This window comes from Scomber scombrus, chromosome 17 (assembly GCF_963691925.1).
Source record: "Scomber scombrus chromosome 17, fScoSco1.1, whole genome shotgun sequence".
Lineage (NCBI taxonomy): Eukaryota > Metazoa > Chordata > Actinopteri > Scombriformes > Scombridae > Scomber > Scomber scombrus.
In genome coordinates, this window is record NC_084986.1 from 17,797,970 (window position 1) to 17,812,873 (window position 14,904).

At 43.4% G+C, this 14,904-nt stretch overlaps 1 protein-coding gene across 6 annotated transcripts; it reads right to left on the reverse strand.

Annotated features, from left to right (window-relative positions):
• Window positions 1–3,858: 3,858 nt before the first annotated feature.
• Window positions 3,859–7,773, reverse strand: mycn (MYCN proto-oncogene, bHLH transcription factor). Of its 6 annotated transcripts, none has more exons than XM_062437423.1 (2): window positions 7,137–7,773; window positions 3,859–4,854 (listed from the first exon to the last, which is right to left on the reverse strand). In XM_062437423.1, exons 1-2 carry the CDS (start codon window positions 7,759–7,761, stop codon window positions 4,070–4,072), a joined length of 1,410 nt encoding a protein of 469 aa, XP_062293407.1. In that variant the 5' UTR covers window positions 7,762–7,773; the 3' UTR covers window positions 3,859–4,069. The 6 variants fall into 6 exon arrangements, with proteins under 6 accessions (XP_062293407.1, XP_062293406.1, XP_062293405.1 ...); XM_062437422.1 differs by having other exon boundaries at window positions 3,859–4,803; window positions 7,137–7,761; XM_062437421.1 differs by having other exon boundaries at window positions 3,859–4,821; window positions 7,137–7,761.
• Window positions 7,774–14,904: the final 7,131 nt, after the last annotated feature.

The following is a 14,904-nucleotide window of genomic DNA, read 5'->3' on the forward strand; positions in this document are numbered from 1 at the left end:
AGAGAGAGAGAGAGAGAGAGAGAGAGAGAGAGAGAGAGAGAGAGAGAGAGAGAGAGAGAGAGAAAGAGAGAGAGGGGGAAAGAGAGACGAAGAAAAAAGAAAAATAAAGAGAGGGAAAGGTATTCTGGGGGCCGTGCTACAGTACCATCTGTATGCAAATCTCCTCAGACTTTGGTAAACTTTGATCAAACACTCAGGCCTCCTTTTCTCTCCCTTCCCTCCCTCTCTACCCTCCCTCCCTCTCGCCCTCTCCTGCCTCCCTGTCCACTATGTGCTCTGCAATTACTGTAGCTCCACAGCTCTTTGTCAGGGCTGCATATTACTCAGCTAGGGCAACGGGTTCCCTTGAGGAACTGCCCCTCACCCCCCACCCACCACACACATCCATGTGATAATACCCCCTGATACCCTCCCGCGGACAGCTCCTCTACCTACCACAACCCTCGCACGCACACACACACACACACGCACACACACACGCACACACTCTGTTACTTAGCACCTGCGACCGTACTGGACTCCGCAACAGATGGTGACACCCCCCCCCCTCGCCCCCTCACACACAAACACACACACAAACACACACACACACACTCCCCTCACAGATAGCAGGGCACTTGGCAAACAGAGCTCAGTGTGGCGCATGGGTGACGAGCATGCCTTTGTGCAGAGGTTGGGCACATTGCAGGCACACACAGACACACACACACACACTTGTGCATCCACACACACAGCAGCCATTGTTTCCTCCATATGGGAAGGTTAACATGTTGAATACAGATCCGGTGTCCAACAGGACAATAGAAATGTTGCGGCAAGTGTTGTCAATTAATGGCGTTGGTAATGAAGATCTCAAAACAGATGACAGACACAAACACGCGAGAAAAACCCACAAACATGCCGTATTATCTCCTGTGTAGCTTTAATGTACATCCGCCAGTGGGGTGTAAGCCCATTAGAGTTGTGTTGTGTATGTGTCTGGGCAGCTCCAGCCAGGCAGTCAGTGGGCAGAAGGATAATGGGTATTAATCAGGGAAAAGCCACAGCCATATGTCTGTTTAACGAAGGCGATGGCTACTCCCTAAATGTCAGCTCCCCTAAAACAATTAGCTTCATCTCAGAGAGTAGATAGCTTAACTATAGTGTTGAGGTTAAGTTGTAATGTGTGAGCTTATGAGTGTGTGTTGTGGGGGGTTGGGGTTAAGAGGAGGGCAGTGTGTGTGTGTGTGATTTTATGTTTGTCTAAAACAGAGTGGCTGGAAAATGTGGCAGTGGGCACTGTTGGGTGTGTGTTCAATTTTTTATGAAATGTCACAGTTAATCTCGACAGCAAACTATGTTGGGTGCATTAGGTTGTTTTTATTATTATTTTGTCCCTCGTTTTTCTGGGGGATGTTGTTATCCATGAACTTGTTTTCATCCTATAAACAAGTAGGATAAGCCATTAAGCAGATGGTAAGGGGAAGTCCCATGAGAGGACGTGCACGCACACGCACACACATCCCAAAGACACCAGACTCCTGTCATACACACACACATACATGCACTGTAAGTGCCCACAAAGACACCAGACCCACCAGACCCCTGTTATGTAATCCACCAGTTCCACTCCCCCCACCAAGAGGCTCAGGCTTGGGCTGTCTCAAATCCAAAACAAAGTCATCAGTCTTCATATAGCCCTGTCTCTTACATAGCGCACATACTTCTGCATCATTTTAGTGCTGCTCCTATGGATGAATGAGGTCTTAAATAGTTCAATGTGAAGAATATGGCACTGGATGTGTAAAGATGGGAGTGTGATTCAGCCTGTAGTTCTGTAATATATTGTTTATGCAGAGGAAGAAAACCTCTCTCATAGTGTGCTATGCAGTCATTGCTTTCTTAGGTAAAAAGGATTTATCAAAGTCATCAACAATGTGTGTTTTTATGTCCTGTTAATTCCCTTCTCTGCAAGTCTCTTTCTCTTTCCCTCTGTGAACACACTGTCGTGCTGAATGGCTACTCAGACTGTGGCAACAGATTTCTCTTTCAGCCATCTCCAGAGAGTGCCTGGCCAGACTCCTGAGTGGCACATATTTGGGTTAAGGCCCGGTGCTGGAGCCACAGAGGGAAGGAGGAGAGGGAGGAGGAGGAGGAGGTGAGGGGAGGAGGAGGCCAGAGCCATGTGGCTGATGTTGGTAAACAGTATCCAGCCTTGTCCTGGCATCATGGTAGGCAGCGCACAACGCCGGAGATATCAGGCGCCTGGGCCACACACAGACCGGGACAAAAGGTAGACACACATATAGACATTTGTATTCATACACACACACACACACACATGCGGGCAGAAATACACAGACTAACAGACAAATAAAAGACTCACTCTCTGTGTCTGCCACTCAGCAGCTGCTCCAGTTTCCATGGCAACAGCCTGAACAATGTAGGAAGAGCCGTGTTGGTGAAAGAGGGAAGTAGAGAGAGGAGAGAGGGTGTGTGTGCTCTGTGCACTTGAAGTGTGTGTGTGTAGGTGTGTGTGTGGGTGGGTGTGAGAGGCTACAGAGGGGGAGGTAGCCGCAGGGTGCTGAGACAGAGAGGATTCAGAAGACACTCTCTTTATTTCTTTGTGAGGATGAGTCTTTGAGAGCAGCAAAAACAAATACGGAAATGTGGAGGCAAACAGACAAAATGAACAGAGAAAGAGGCAGATATGAAAGGGAGAAGGGGTTAAGGGTGATGTTCACACATTCACTCACTAAAATGATCCACAATGTACAAAGACGAAGATTTTTACGATGTCTATTTATTTTTCAAAATGAGGTATTTCAAAGTGCTATGAGTTGCAGCACTAAATGTACATTTTAAAAATGAAAAAAACAAACATCATATATCAGTTTACCCAGTTCTATGCACCCGATAGTTACAAATATAAACAAAAGAGGAAGAAAGAAAAAGGCCAGGTACGTGAGGATAGAACACATTTTGCTGTACAAAAGAATTATTAAAGATTAAAGAAAAAAAAGACAAGATAAAGTGATATCTACCTAGAACTCATTTTCATACGAAAATATAAGTATCAAATTTAGTATGTATCAGGTTCACACTAAAAGCGTAAAGGTGTGTAGAATTAGTAATATGATACAATACAAAGAAAAAGAGAAAGAAAAAAAACAATATATTGTTATATTACAAAGTTTAATGACTCTCAAAAATTGAGGCCTTACAGTACTTTTAAAGGTATATAAACTTCCAGTCTAGTTATTGGCAGCTTCCTGACATGTATAAAAAAAACCCAGGACAAAATGCAATAAAAAACAAGGCAGATCTGAGTGTATTTTGTCTGTACACTATTGTTATGTACAAAAGTGTCGGCTAGCAAGGTGCACAGTTATACATCCACTGACTTGGTTTGAGCACCAGTGTGATAGAGAGGAGTGAGTGAAAGAACCTGTAGTGGCATTGTTTATGTGACCCATAACGCCTCAAGTCATCATAGTCTCTTCAGTTTTGCAGTGGTGAAGGCAAAGTAAGTGTGCACTGCTTCTGTACGTGAACTTTGAACTCTCCAAGCAAAGTGCCCTTTAACACCCGTCCCTGTTGGAATCACTTGATTCCAGGCTGGTGTCACAGTGAGTACAAAAAAAAACACACGATACAAATAGAAATGATATAAAAGTCAGAGGAAGGGAAGACCAAAAAAGTGTGTCCTCTCTCCTTCCTCATTCTTTTCTCTTTTTATCTTTCCTCAATGTGACTGGATTGAAAAAGTAAACCCTAAACATTCTTAACGTCAACAAATGTGCAAAAAAAGTGGCGGCAGTGAAAGTCCGAGCATCCCTCCAGCAAACCCCCCCCTCCTCCTCCTCCTCCTAAGTTTTGTGTGCCGGCATCTGAAGATGAACGTCCTCTGAGATGTTTTGCTTGTGTGTGCACGAGTATGACAGATTTTCAGGCCTATGTATCTGTGCTTAAGTGTATAGGCCTATGTGTGTGTGAATCTAATTTGTGTTTCAAACAGACTGGGGTGAGGCGGCAGGGGAGGGGTCATCCAGGGTATATGTGAGTGTTTCTGTGTTGTAGCAGTTGTCTGTTAGCGAGTCCTAGCTTGCTCCAGCCTGCGCATCAGCTGCTGCCTGCGGGCCTGGAGCCTGTCCTTCTCCTGGTGGAGCCTCATCTCCTCTGTCTCCAGCGAGCTCACATACTCGGTGGCCTTCTTCAGGATGAGCACCTTTGCTGCCTTCTCGTTGTGTGCCAGTTCTGGCACATGGTCGCGCAGCATCAGGAAGCTGGAGCGCAGGTCGTTGCGGCGCTGGCGCTCCAAGATGTTGTGGTTGCGCCGACGCTCGCTGTCCTCTGAGTCGGAGCTGCCGCGTGGGCTGCAGTCTCCGCTGGCGCTGCGCTTGCTGCGTGCCCCTGATGTACTGGAGATTGAGCTGCAGGATGTGGAGGAAGATGAGGAGGATGAAGATATGGTTCTTGTGGGAGGTCGTGGAGCATCTGATGTCTTTTGCTTCTTTGGAGGCGGGGTAGGGTCATCGTCTGAAGCATATGGTGAGGGAGCTGCGTAGTTGTGTTGCTGCTGGTGGACTGAGCTCCTCTTCAGGATCAGCTCCTGAGGGGCTCGACTGACAAATCGGCTCACCACACCCAAACCTGAGGCCTGGCCCCTCTGCTCTTGGCTCTTGGGATGCAAAGAGATAGTGACGGTGCCCGTCGCCATGGGTGATGCTTTGTTTGTGGAGCGTCTTTTCTCTACTGTAACCACATCAATTTCCTCCTCGTCTTCATCATCTTCGTCCTCATCCTCCTCCTCTTCTTCCTCGTCTTCCTCTTCTTCTTCTTCTTCTTCATCATCATCGTCGTCGTCTTCCTCTTCTGGGAAAGAAAAAGACAATGCGAGTTACTTAATTGCTCTGACACAACAAGTATTCCCACTATGTCAATCTGTAGCAGCAGGTGACAGGTATGTACATGTGTGTGTATACATGTGAGTAAGATCAAGAGTGTGTGTGTGTGGGAGCGAGAGCGTTGCTCAACGCTGTTTGCACAAGCAGAAACCTCTTAATACTTAGTGTCAGTCACTCCTCAACTAATCTACTCTGCAGGCGATGACACGTTCAGTCTCACTGCTGAGCAGTCTGGCTGGATTTTTGCCTTTCATTCAATTTCCCTCCTTCAAAACTTGTCCTAATCTTCTCCGGTGAGACGAGACAGTTTTAGTCCAATGCCTTCAGCCTATCAGTGTAGCTCCAGTCACACTGACACTGTGAGATAGCAACAGAGGCATTAAAATCTTCACTTTAACTTTGAACTTTTCTGACCTCTGATGAAGTTAAAAATCTCCCTACTCTCGTTCAGCTGAGCTCCTCATCTTAATACTTGCGCAAATCGAACAGAGCTGCTGAGACTTATCATCGACTGGCGCCTTTGAAGATGAGAGGAAGTGGCCAATCATGAGGCAGAGAGTGTAAGGCCCAGTTAAAATGCCTTTGTGATAATAGCTCTCATTATCAGCTCAGGAGCATCTGAAGAGTGTGGCATTTTACAGCTTACAGTAACCCACTTCAGACACCGCTGCACCAGGATGCTGTCTCAACACACACACACACACACACACACACACACACACACACACACAGTCTGGCACTGCCATCAAAACAAAGCCAGGCACAGCTGGGTGGATGAGGGGGCGTGGCTGGCTATGCCACATGTGAGGCTGGGATTTAGCCGTTTGGTGTTTTGCTCAGAATGGAACAGCTCATTTACTGGAGCTGGGGGAAGAGTATAAATAGGATAGCACACAAAATCCCCATCTGGGTAGATAAAATATTAGCCTAAAGTTGGAAATAAAGAGTTCTTTTCTTGGGTAGTTTATAAGAGCACAAAATCCAAGTGTTTCCAATGCCAGAACCTTCTATCTGTACAGCTGATTTTGAAGTAATGTAATGCAGGGGGTCACTTGTTCCCATGCATTGCCTTTTCAACAGGAAAAGGATAAACCCAAATTGTTGCCTTTTGAAAACTGTCTTATTGAAAATGAGAAAAACGCGTGAAACACAAAGAAAGACGCGTCTTAACGCTGCGAGCGACGGAAGAGCATTGGCGGGGTTCTGTGCGCAGGGTGGTGGGGCGGCAGGCGATCGGATCACCACACTTTAAGCCTCGGAGCTGGAGCGGCGCCAGGGAGACAGCTGTCGAGATGGAGCGCTTGTTCAAAGCTGTCACCCCCCTAAAAGAAGCAGCCAGGGCCCTCCTCCGTCCTCTTTCTTTTGCAGTGGAGGAGGTGTTTGGCAAGGCAGGCTGAGCAATAGCCTCTGTGCCAAGCTGGAGGCCTTTGTACTACTGTTTCACAGCGAAAACACGCTGATAATGACTCGTGAGTGTTTGTTTAGGGAACTCGTAGGCAATGATAGGTGGGAGATGAAATCTTAGGGCGATTAAACACAAACAACTCATTTTCCAATCTACTACTTCCTACATCACTCCTAAAAAGAATGAGCAACACTGGAGTGTGTCACTTTGTATTCATGAGTGTGTTTTGTTGTAGGCTGCCCTTTCATATGCACATTATACACTGTAACTCATGTTCTCATTCTTTTGGCTAAATTTGTTAAGCAGCTGATCTCAAGGAGGCAGTTTGTACAGACTGTCAAAAATAAGTGCCAATTTCTCACCCACTGTGCGCAAATTGTCCCTTAATCTATGCGTAATGAAAGCTTTCACAGCACCGTGAACCAGACACTTTATCAGCTCATCAAGTTATTGGACACCGTTTCATCTTTCTCCTCCTACAACCTGGTCCCGGTGCAGTCAGGTGGTGGTGTCTTTTTGTTTTGCTCAGATGGCACACAATTCCCCATTTTACTGCCATCTGCCGGATGAGAGCCTGCTGATTACATAAACCCCCGTTCACTGTGTCACTACTCCACTGTGTGTGTATGTGCGTGGAATGTAACGAGGTAATCTGATTCTGGGCCAGTCATATGAACAAGCTCCAGTCACTCCAGTTGGGAGGGGTACCGGGCTTAAAATAATAATAATCATCATTATCATCATCATCATCATGTTATATTTAAGTGTTGGATGTTTTCTCGCCATCACGGTTTACAAAAAAAGAAAAAAAGAAAACAAAGACATTTGTTGACATATTTTCTTACCAGAGTCACTGGGAGCGCTTCCGTGGGTTGTGGATGTGTTAACAGTCATAGATGAGTCCCTGCTGCCGTTCTTTTTGTTGACAGGGAAGGGAAACACTACCGCGGGGTCCACGCACTCTGACACCGAACTGCGGCTCACCACCTCCGGTGCCTTGACGTTCATGTTCCTGCCGCCTGCTGTGGCAGTGGAAATAGCCTTGCCGAGTTTCTCCGTGACCACCCGCTCCAGCTTTTCCCTGGCGGAGAACCCACTCCACATACAGTCCTGTATAATGATGCTGTTGGGGTTAGTATCCAAAGCGGAGCCGAACAGGTCCCCATCGTCAGATGCCCCCCAGATATCGTCCTCTGGCAGGAGCAGAAGCTCGGAAGCCCAGTCCAGAGGGTCCCCCAAGCCGAAGCCCAGAGGGTCTGCTTCCGCTGAAGCAGTCGCCGGCTCCCCCGGTAGCGCGGCTCGGCTCGGGGAGAGGGGCGGAGTGGGCAACAACTCGAATTTCTTCCAGATGTCCTCCCCCGGTGGCGCAGAGTCGGGACCACAGAAGTAGAAGTCGTCCTCATCCGGGTAGAAACACGGTTGTAAGGAGTCAAACTCCAAATCCGAGTTTTTACTTATGATCGCCGGCATTCTATCCCACAATCGAAAAACCTGTGAGGGAACAAAAGATACTTAAGTCTCCAAAAAGAGAAATCGCGTCTCTTCCCGTTCCCCCTCTCATCTATTCACACCTGAAAACTACGCCGTAGAAAAAAAGCATGAGTCAAGCCCACACACAGACACACAGTCTGCTCTACTAAATTCCACACTCACTCCTCTGTGGGGTTTAAAAACCACACAAATCTCACAGGAGAAGGTGCGTAAATGTGACCGTGACGCACAAACTGTCCAAAGCGACGCATCGGCTCACTACTCACCAAGCACACAAAAATGTGACTAAGACAAAAAAAAAAGCTTGTTTACAATGAAATAACAAAGATAAATATAATGACAACAATCAAATCTTTAAGAGGCTGGGTTTTGTATGAAAAACACGAGAACATAATAATAAACACATATGTTTGACCGCTGAAATGAGAAGATGCTCACCTTGTCCTGACTTGGGATGTTAATGTGCGAACCAATTTGTATCGTATCTCGTAGTCAGTAATACAGACACCAGATTTTGAAGCAGTCATCTACTTTAGGAGCACAGACAGCCCTCTAACACACATTGTGACTGGCTGCAGAGTGTTATACACTCAGTTCTTCGGGAGGAAAGTAGACTCCTCCCTCCGAGGCTGGGGGTGGTACAGTCGAGCTTTTGGGTTTGATGCGGCGCGGGAGACAGGCTGGCTGAGAGCTCTTTTTCAAGGTGAATCGAGAAATAGCCCAAACATTGAAAGCAATAACAAACGCATAGTGGCAAGAAAGAGCATAAAAAAGGAAAATGAGTCAGCGAAAGAAAGAAAGAAACGACTGAATGAATAAAAAGAGAAAGTAAGAAAGAAATATTGTATTTTATGGATAGCCGAAGGAAAACTGTCTTTTCTTTCTCACCATCTCTCCACTGGAATGACAAACCCCGGAATGAAGCTATGAAGCAGTCCAACTCACGCCAGAGGCTGTTAGTGATGTTTTGCATAGATTGCTCAAGGGCACTACAGCAGGCTGGATGATGTTCCTGATTCCTGGCCGGGGAATGTGTGTGTGTGTGTGTGTGTGTGTGTGTGGGGGGGGGGGGGGGGGGGGGGGGGGGGGGTAATAACAAAGATATGAAATTCATAATTATATTTGCTTATTATTCATATACATGTGGATGTCATTAATATAAAGTGTCTCGTAGTGATGTATCCCTACACATCCCTTCTGCCCTTCTCTTGCTCCCCTGTAGAGCTCTAAATATCATTTCTCTTTTGTCTGAGGGCCACCGGCATCCCTGGATGAAAGGCGCAGTAAAAGGCTCAGTGCGCCCTCACATGGACACTCATAAAACAGCAGCACATACGCGCAAAATCAGCTGAACTGACAGAGCCAGCCAGACAAAGACAGAAGAACACAGTCGGGATTTTTTTTTCCCACCCTGCAAGAATGAAGGGGGAAAAAAATGCCACTTGGAGAAGAAAAAAAACAAGAAACTTCTCCTGCGCTGTGAGGAGCAAAATTTCATGAGACAATAGGTTGTATGTGACCGAAGAGTTTTCAGCTGTCTCTAGGATAAGACAGGATCCGAGAGAAGCATGTTACGTAACCGCAAGCGGTGGTGGTTGTAGCCTGGAGTCATTCCCATTCCCTTTTCTAATGACAGCTTAGGAGGAATGGCGCATCTGTAATCATGCACACAGGCACAGGCGCACACACAGTCCCCGATACGGAGGAAAACGTTTACGAAACGGATTCTGTTCAGCTGTGAGGAGGAAGAATGACTTCTGCCACTTTTATCAGTCACACAATGGGAGACAATAAAACCAGAATTTCATATTTAGGTGCATTTGTAATACAAATAATAAAAAAAAAATTTGTAGGTTTATTTCAAAAGTTGAAAATTAGTTAATCTGCAATACATTTATTCAAGAAGGCATATATTAATTAATACCAAACTAATATCACAAAAGATCTAATGATATGAATTTGGTAACAATGCAATTTAATACCAGAGACACAATTTTCAGTTCCTGCATGTAGAAATAATGGGATTTTTTTTTCTTGGTGGGGTAGATTTCAAACGACCACAGTCAGTGAAAAGTGAGAATCTGCAGCTGTTTTGTCCTCAGAGTAGGAATAGCAGGGAGTTTCCTGGGACTGGCTCCTCAGCTCCCAGGCACTATAGAGATGGTTTGGGAGTCAAAAACTCCCCACAGGCTCTCGTCCGCTCTTTTACTTTGCTTAAACTGCTGCTCAGCTCTGACCCTCCAGCAGCACCAGCAGCAGCAGGAGCTGTAACAGCAGCTTCCTCTGTGAAATAGCGTAGAGAGTGGGAGTGAGAACAGAAGGGAAAGTTGTTGTTTTGGGGGGGATTTTTTTAATTTTTTTTTCGTCCAGTGCATATCAGGGTGAAGACCGGAAACTGTACACTGCTGCTGCTTGTTTTGTATGGAGAGGCAGAGTAAACACTTAAGGAAACAAACAGATGGATGGGAAGAAAACTCTAACTTGCTGAAAGTGTGCATTCAGGAAACATGGAATAAATAAATGGATACGATCATTATGTCTGGTTATAGTTATACTCCTGTTCTTATGACCCCATCGAGCTTCACATGCAAGAAAAGAAAAAAACATGCTCCCCTGTTGTCTATAATTCATTAGATTCAAATTATTATTGCTCTATATACTAATGTAATATCCTTTTTCTTGTTAAAAGAGACCCCTACCCTTAATAGTACTGAGGTGCATGTGAAAAATAGATGCAAAAAGAAAGACAGGCTTGTCAGAAGTGGAACAATGCTGGTGTCTTTGCTTGTTGTTTTTATGACAATCATGGCATGCCCAGTCTCCCTCCCCACCATTCACCACTGGATTGGGACATGGATGGTTAAGCAATTAGGCCAGTTATGATAAAAGATTCATAAGTCACCCTGGTGGACGGTGCAAAGATGAGCATGTTTTTATGAGTAAAATCTGCTGCAGTGACATCGCAACAGACGGTGTTAGGTCAGACAGCACGCGTTTCATATCAATATTTGAATTGTTTGTGTATGTGCGTGTGTATGTGTGTATATGTGGGTGTGTGGGTTTTTTATTGATGCCATAGTTTTGTTTTCGGTGTAAACATAGTCAGTGATGCAGTTGACCTGAATAAATACAGAAGCATACACGGTCATCACTTCACGTCACTTCACCCATTATGTGGCAAATATTCAGTCAGAGTACATTGAGCTTGATACTGACTCTCTCCTCTCCGACTGTGCTTAAAATGGATGCGGTCTCATATGACTATGTATTATAGGACTCTAAGATAACAAATACATATGTATGAAGACATGCTCTCACACAACAGAGTGCTTTATGTGGACAAACTGTGTTCTACTCATTTACATGGTTATGTTTCTCTCATGTAGTGGTGACCATAACTTAGAAATAAGAAAATTACTGGGCTTCTTAATAGAAGAATGTGCTGGTTTGAATATCAACTTCACTTCCCTCAACAACTATATCCTTGAGGCTTTTCTTACTGGTTTATGGCTACTTTCATAACATTTTTAAACATAACTTATTATATATATATATATATATATATATATATATATATATATATATATGTCCCAGGTCAGTACCCTTTATGTTTTGTATATATCATCAGGTCATATAACATATCAATGCAGAACTTAATTTCTACTGAACTTCAAGACATTCTACAGAAGTTTTGTTACAGTTTTTACAAGGACACAAGGACCTTTATTGTCATCACAACAGTTACATTCATACTTTTCAGTGCAATGCTACATATGATGACATGAAATTGCTTCTCCCAGGGCTTTGATGAGAAAGTAGTGTAATAGAAAATAAGTATTTAAACTCAAGAAAACATTACATTTAAGAAGAATTTAGGTAAGACAAAGATTATAATGTGTAAGATTGAGTTGGTGTTTGTGTGTAATCAGAAATGTTCTTGACACTATTAGTTTTTTCTCTTAACGTAATAGCTTGTTTATCATCCTGATGTTTAATGTGTTTTAAAGTGTCCGCATTATCTCAAGTTAGTGAAAAAACTACTTCAGTGTAAGTAGGGTCAAATGTTTTACTACATGAGGGGGCTAAAAAAGCCTTTGGTTCATCTATAAAACTGCGCAGCTTGATAAGCAGCTACTGGTTTTGTCCAGCAGCTCAGAGCAGGACACATAACTCACTCAGTCTGTGTAAAGCATTAAGTCTCCTCTTCTTTAATCATGTCAAGTCAAATTCCAGAGTGGCATCTTCTCCTCAAACAAACCCACTCCAACAAGAGGCCATGTTTGTCCATGATCCAGATCATTACATTTCGGCTCCAGTGAAACCTTCCACCCCAACGCAATGGAGCCTACACCCCTAACCCATGCCCGCCCCCCCCCGCACCGTTCCCCTATACCCCACCCCTTTCACCTTCACCTCACCCCAAACTAAACCAAGTGTTAACTTTATCCCTAAAGCCACTTAACAGCAGTCCAGTCACACATCAGTTTCAGTCTGCTACCTCGGTCCTACTTTAACACCTCCTGTCAACTTTTCTTGAGGTCTTGGCATTTGCTTGTGTCCTTTATGCTTACATGAATTAGTTTAATGCTGTTTTCTGTGTATTTTGCAACAAAGAGAGTGGTATACACACTTTTCATATATAGTACACTGCCACAAATGTCATATATAACTTTTCTAATATCAGGTAGGATGTGTGGATATAGTAGTGTAGTTGATTGTAGTGGTTTAGTGTCTTGCTTCTATACTTGGTGTATAGAGTTTGACTGCACATGAACCTCAGATGATGAATCAGTCAAAAAGAAGTTACTTATTTTTCTATGTTAGTCCCACAGATGACTTTATTGAGATTTTGCAACAGACTTGGCCTGTAGGGAAAAGCAGGAGCGAGTCGCAACAAAGCCCTTAGGAATTTGTTTGAGCTCTTAATGTCAGTTCCTCAGTGAAAATCACCAGCAAAACATCATTTTGCAACATTAATTGTGCTATTTTGAATATAAACCATGACAAATATGCTTGGAGCAAAAAAAAAAGTTTATTTTCCCATGTCTATTTTTGGGGGAAATTTTCCCATCAAGTCTATTTTGGGAAGAATGAACTTGTCGAGGAAGCTTTTTGGCCTTTTAGAGCTTGCTCATTTGATTGATATTGAATTTTAGAGTGCCAGAAGTGTGCCTGTGTGAAGGAAATGGATTCAGTCTTGTTAGATCTTGCCCTCAAACTCTGTCTAAGTATGCCTAAAGATCTACCTATACAATTAAACCGGCACATCAGATGATTCATGGGGCATATAAACATCACTTTTTCCTCTTGAGTAATGCTTCTGAATATTACTGCCAGGATCTCTGTTGAAATCTATTCCACCCAGGTTAATCCTTCCTTTGTCGCAATAACAAATGTGTTTGGAGACAGTTGAAAATGGATATAAATGCACATTACTCTTGGGAAATATGTCTTCATAATAGAATATATTACAGTAATGTAGGTCTAATTTATTTTGCAAAAGCTAATTTACATGAACATATTTCACCATGGACATCACCTAGATCTTTGTATCATCATAACCTCATGTATATCATATCTCAGTGTGAGACAGCTTTTAGTTGGCCATTGAGGAAGTACCAGACTCATTAACTGGAAGAAATGCAGTTACCTAACAGTGGACCAGGTAAAGTGAAGAATGCGTTAACAGATTTCACGCAGACGGTAAGCAGGCATCCACACAGTGTGGGAGCTTTTCATAGAGATGGAAAGTGATATGAACATTTTTCGTTGTTATGCTAAAGTGAAAGTGTAGATAAGAAAACAGTTATATGGTATGACGTATTCTGACATAACATAAGCTTTACTGATTTTATTTTTGTGCATGTTTTTGTCATAGATTTATTTGGAGTGCCCCATATTAGTGATTTCTGTTTATTTATTCATTGAATTGATCAACCCTCACCAGTTCCCATCAGAGCGTAAAATGGGAGTTAATTGTGCATCACTGTTGTTTCATGGATCACATTACCAGTTATGGATCAAGTCATGACCATGCATCAATGAGCTTGGCCCTGAAGGTGAACATCATTAGGAGGCCTGGCGATCAACTGGAAATCAATATCAGTGATGGATTCAGAGAATGGGCACCAGCAACATGATCCAGTGGTTCTGGTGGCAGTGGAAGAGAAAGCTCCTCCACCACTGTTGTTGTTACAGAGTCTGTTGCACACTGTTTCACCATGAAATACCCCCCAGTCCCCACTGCACCACCCATTTTCAAAAAACCTCTCCTGACTCGCCCTGGGAGAAACGTTTACCTCGACTGTTTAAAGTGTCGCACGTAAATTCAGTTTTGCCTTGACAGCTTTACAGGCCTATTGTTGCTCTTTGTAAAAAAAAATGGAGGCTTTGGTGAGTTTGTGGGGTCGTGAATCAGGGGAAGGAAGCCTTATTTGACTGATGTTGATGTGGGGGTCAGTCAAACAGACAGCACAGCCACAGCCTGTTAAATGAGCACAGGTCCAATAAACAAAAACATGCTTAAATGATCAACATCGTATTTGTCTATTCATCTATCCAATGTATTTATTAATATACTTTATTTATCTGTCCATACCTATCATACCATTTAAGTTGGTCAACATATTCTCATATCAGTGTACAGTATATGACATCCTATGAATTGGCTCTATTCATGTCATTAAAGTTACTATGTGGAGTTTTCTTCACCTTTGGTCCGCCCTAGTAAAATACATTTTGTGTATCCTTGAAATCCAACATGTCGAGGATATTTCCCTCTTCATAATACAGATTTTGTAAAGTCATTTAAAAACATTTTAAAATCTTGCATTGTTTACATTCAACCTTATTTTGAATTACTTTGCATGGCCGAGTGCATGAACAAAAGAAACCAAATGGAGACCCAATCATAAAATATCGCTCCCTAATGCTATGAGGGGACAAAAACATATTAGTCATATCAACTTAGAAAGGTGATAATATGTCAATATTGTGTTTTCAGCTCGTTTTGCGGCCTACAATTAGCCAAAAAGTCAGATAATGCAGACTTAAGTTGTTTAGGTTCATTCATTGTAGGGTAGATTATTTTAAATTGGACATACAATGCTTTTTTGTGGTTTT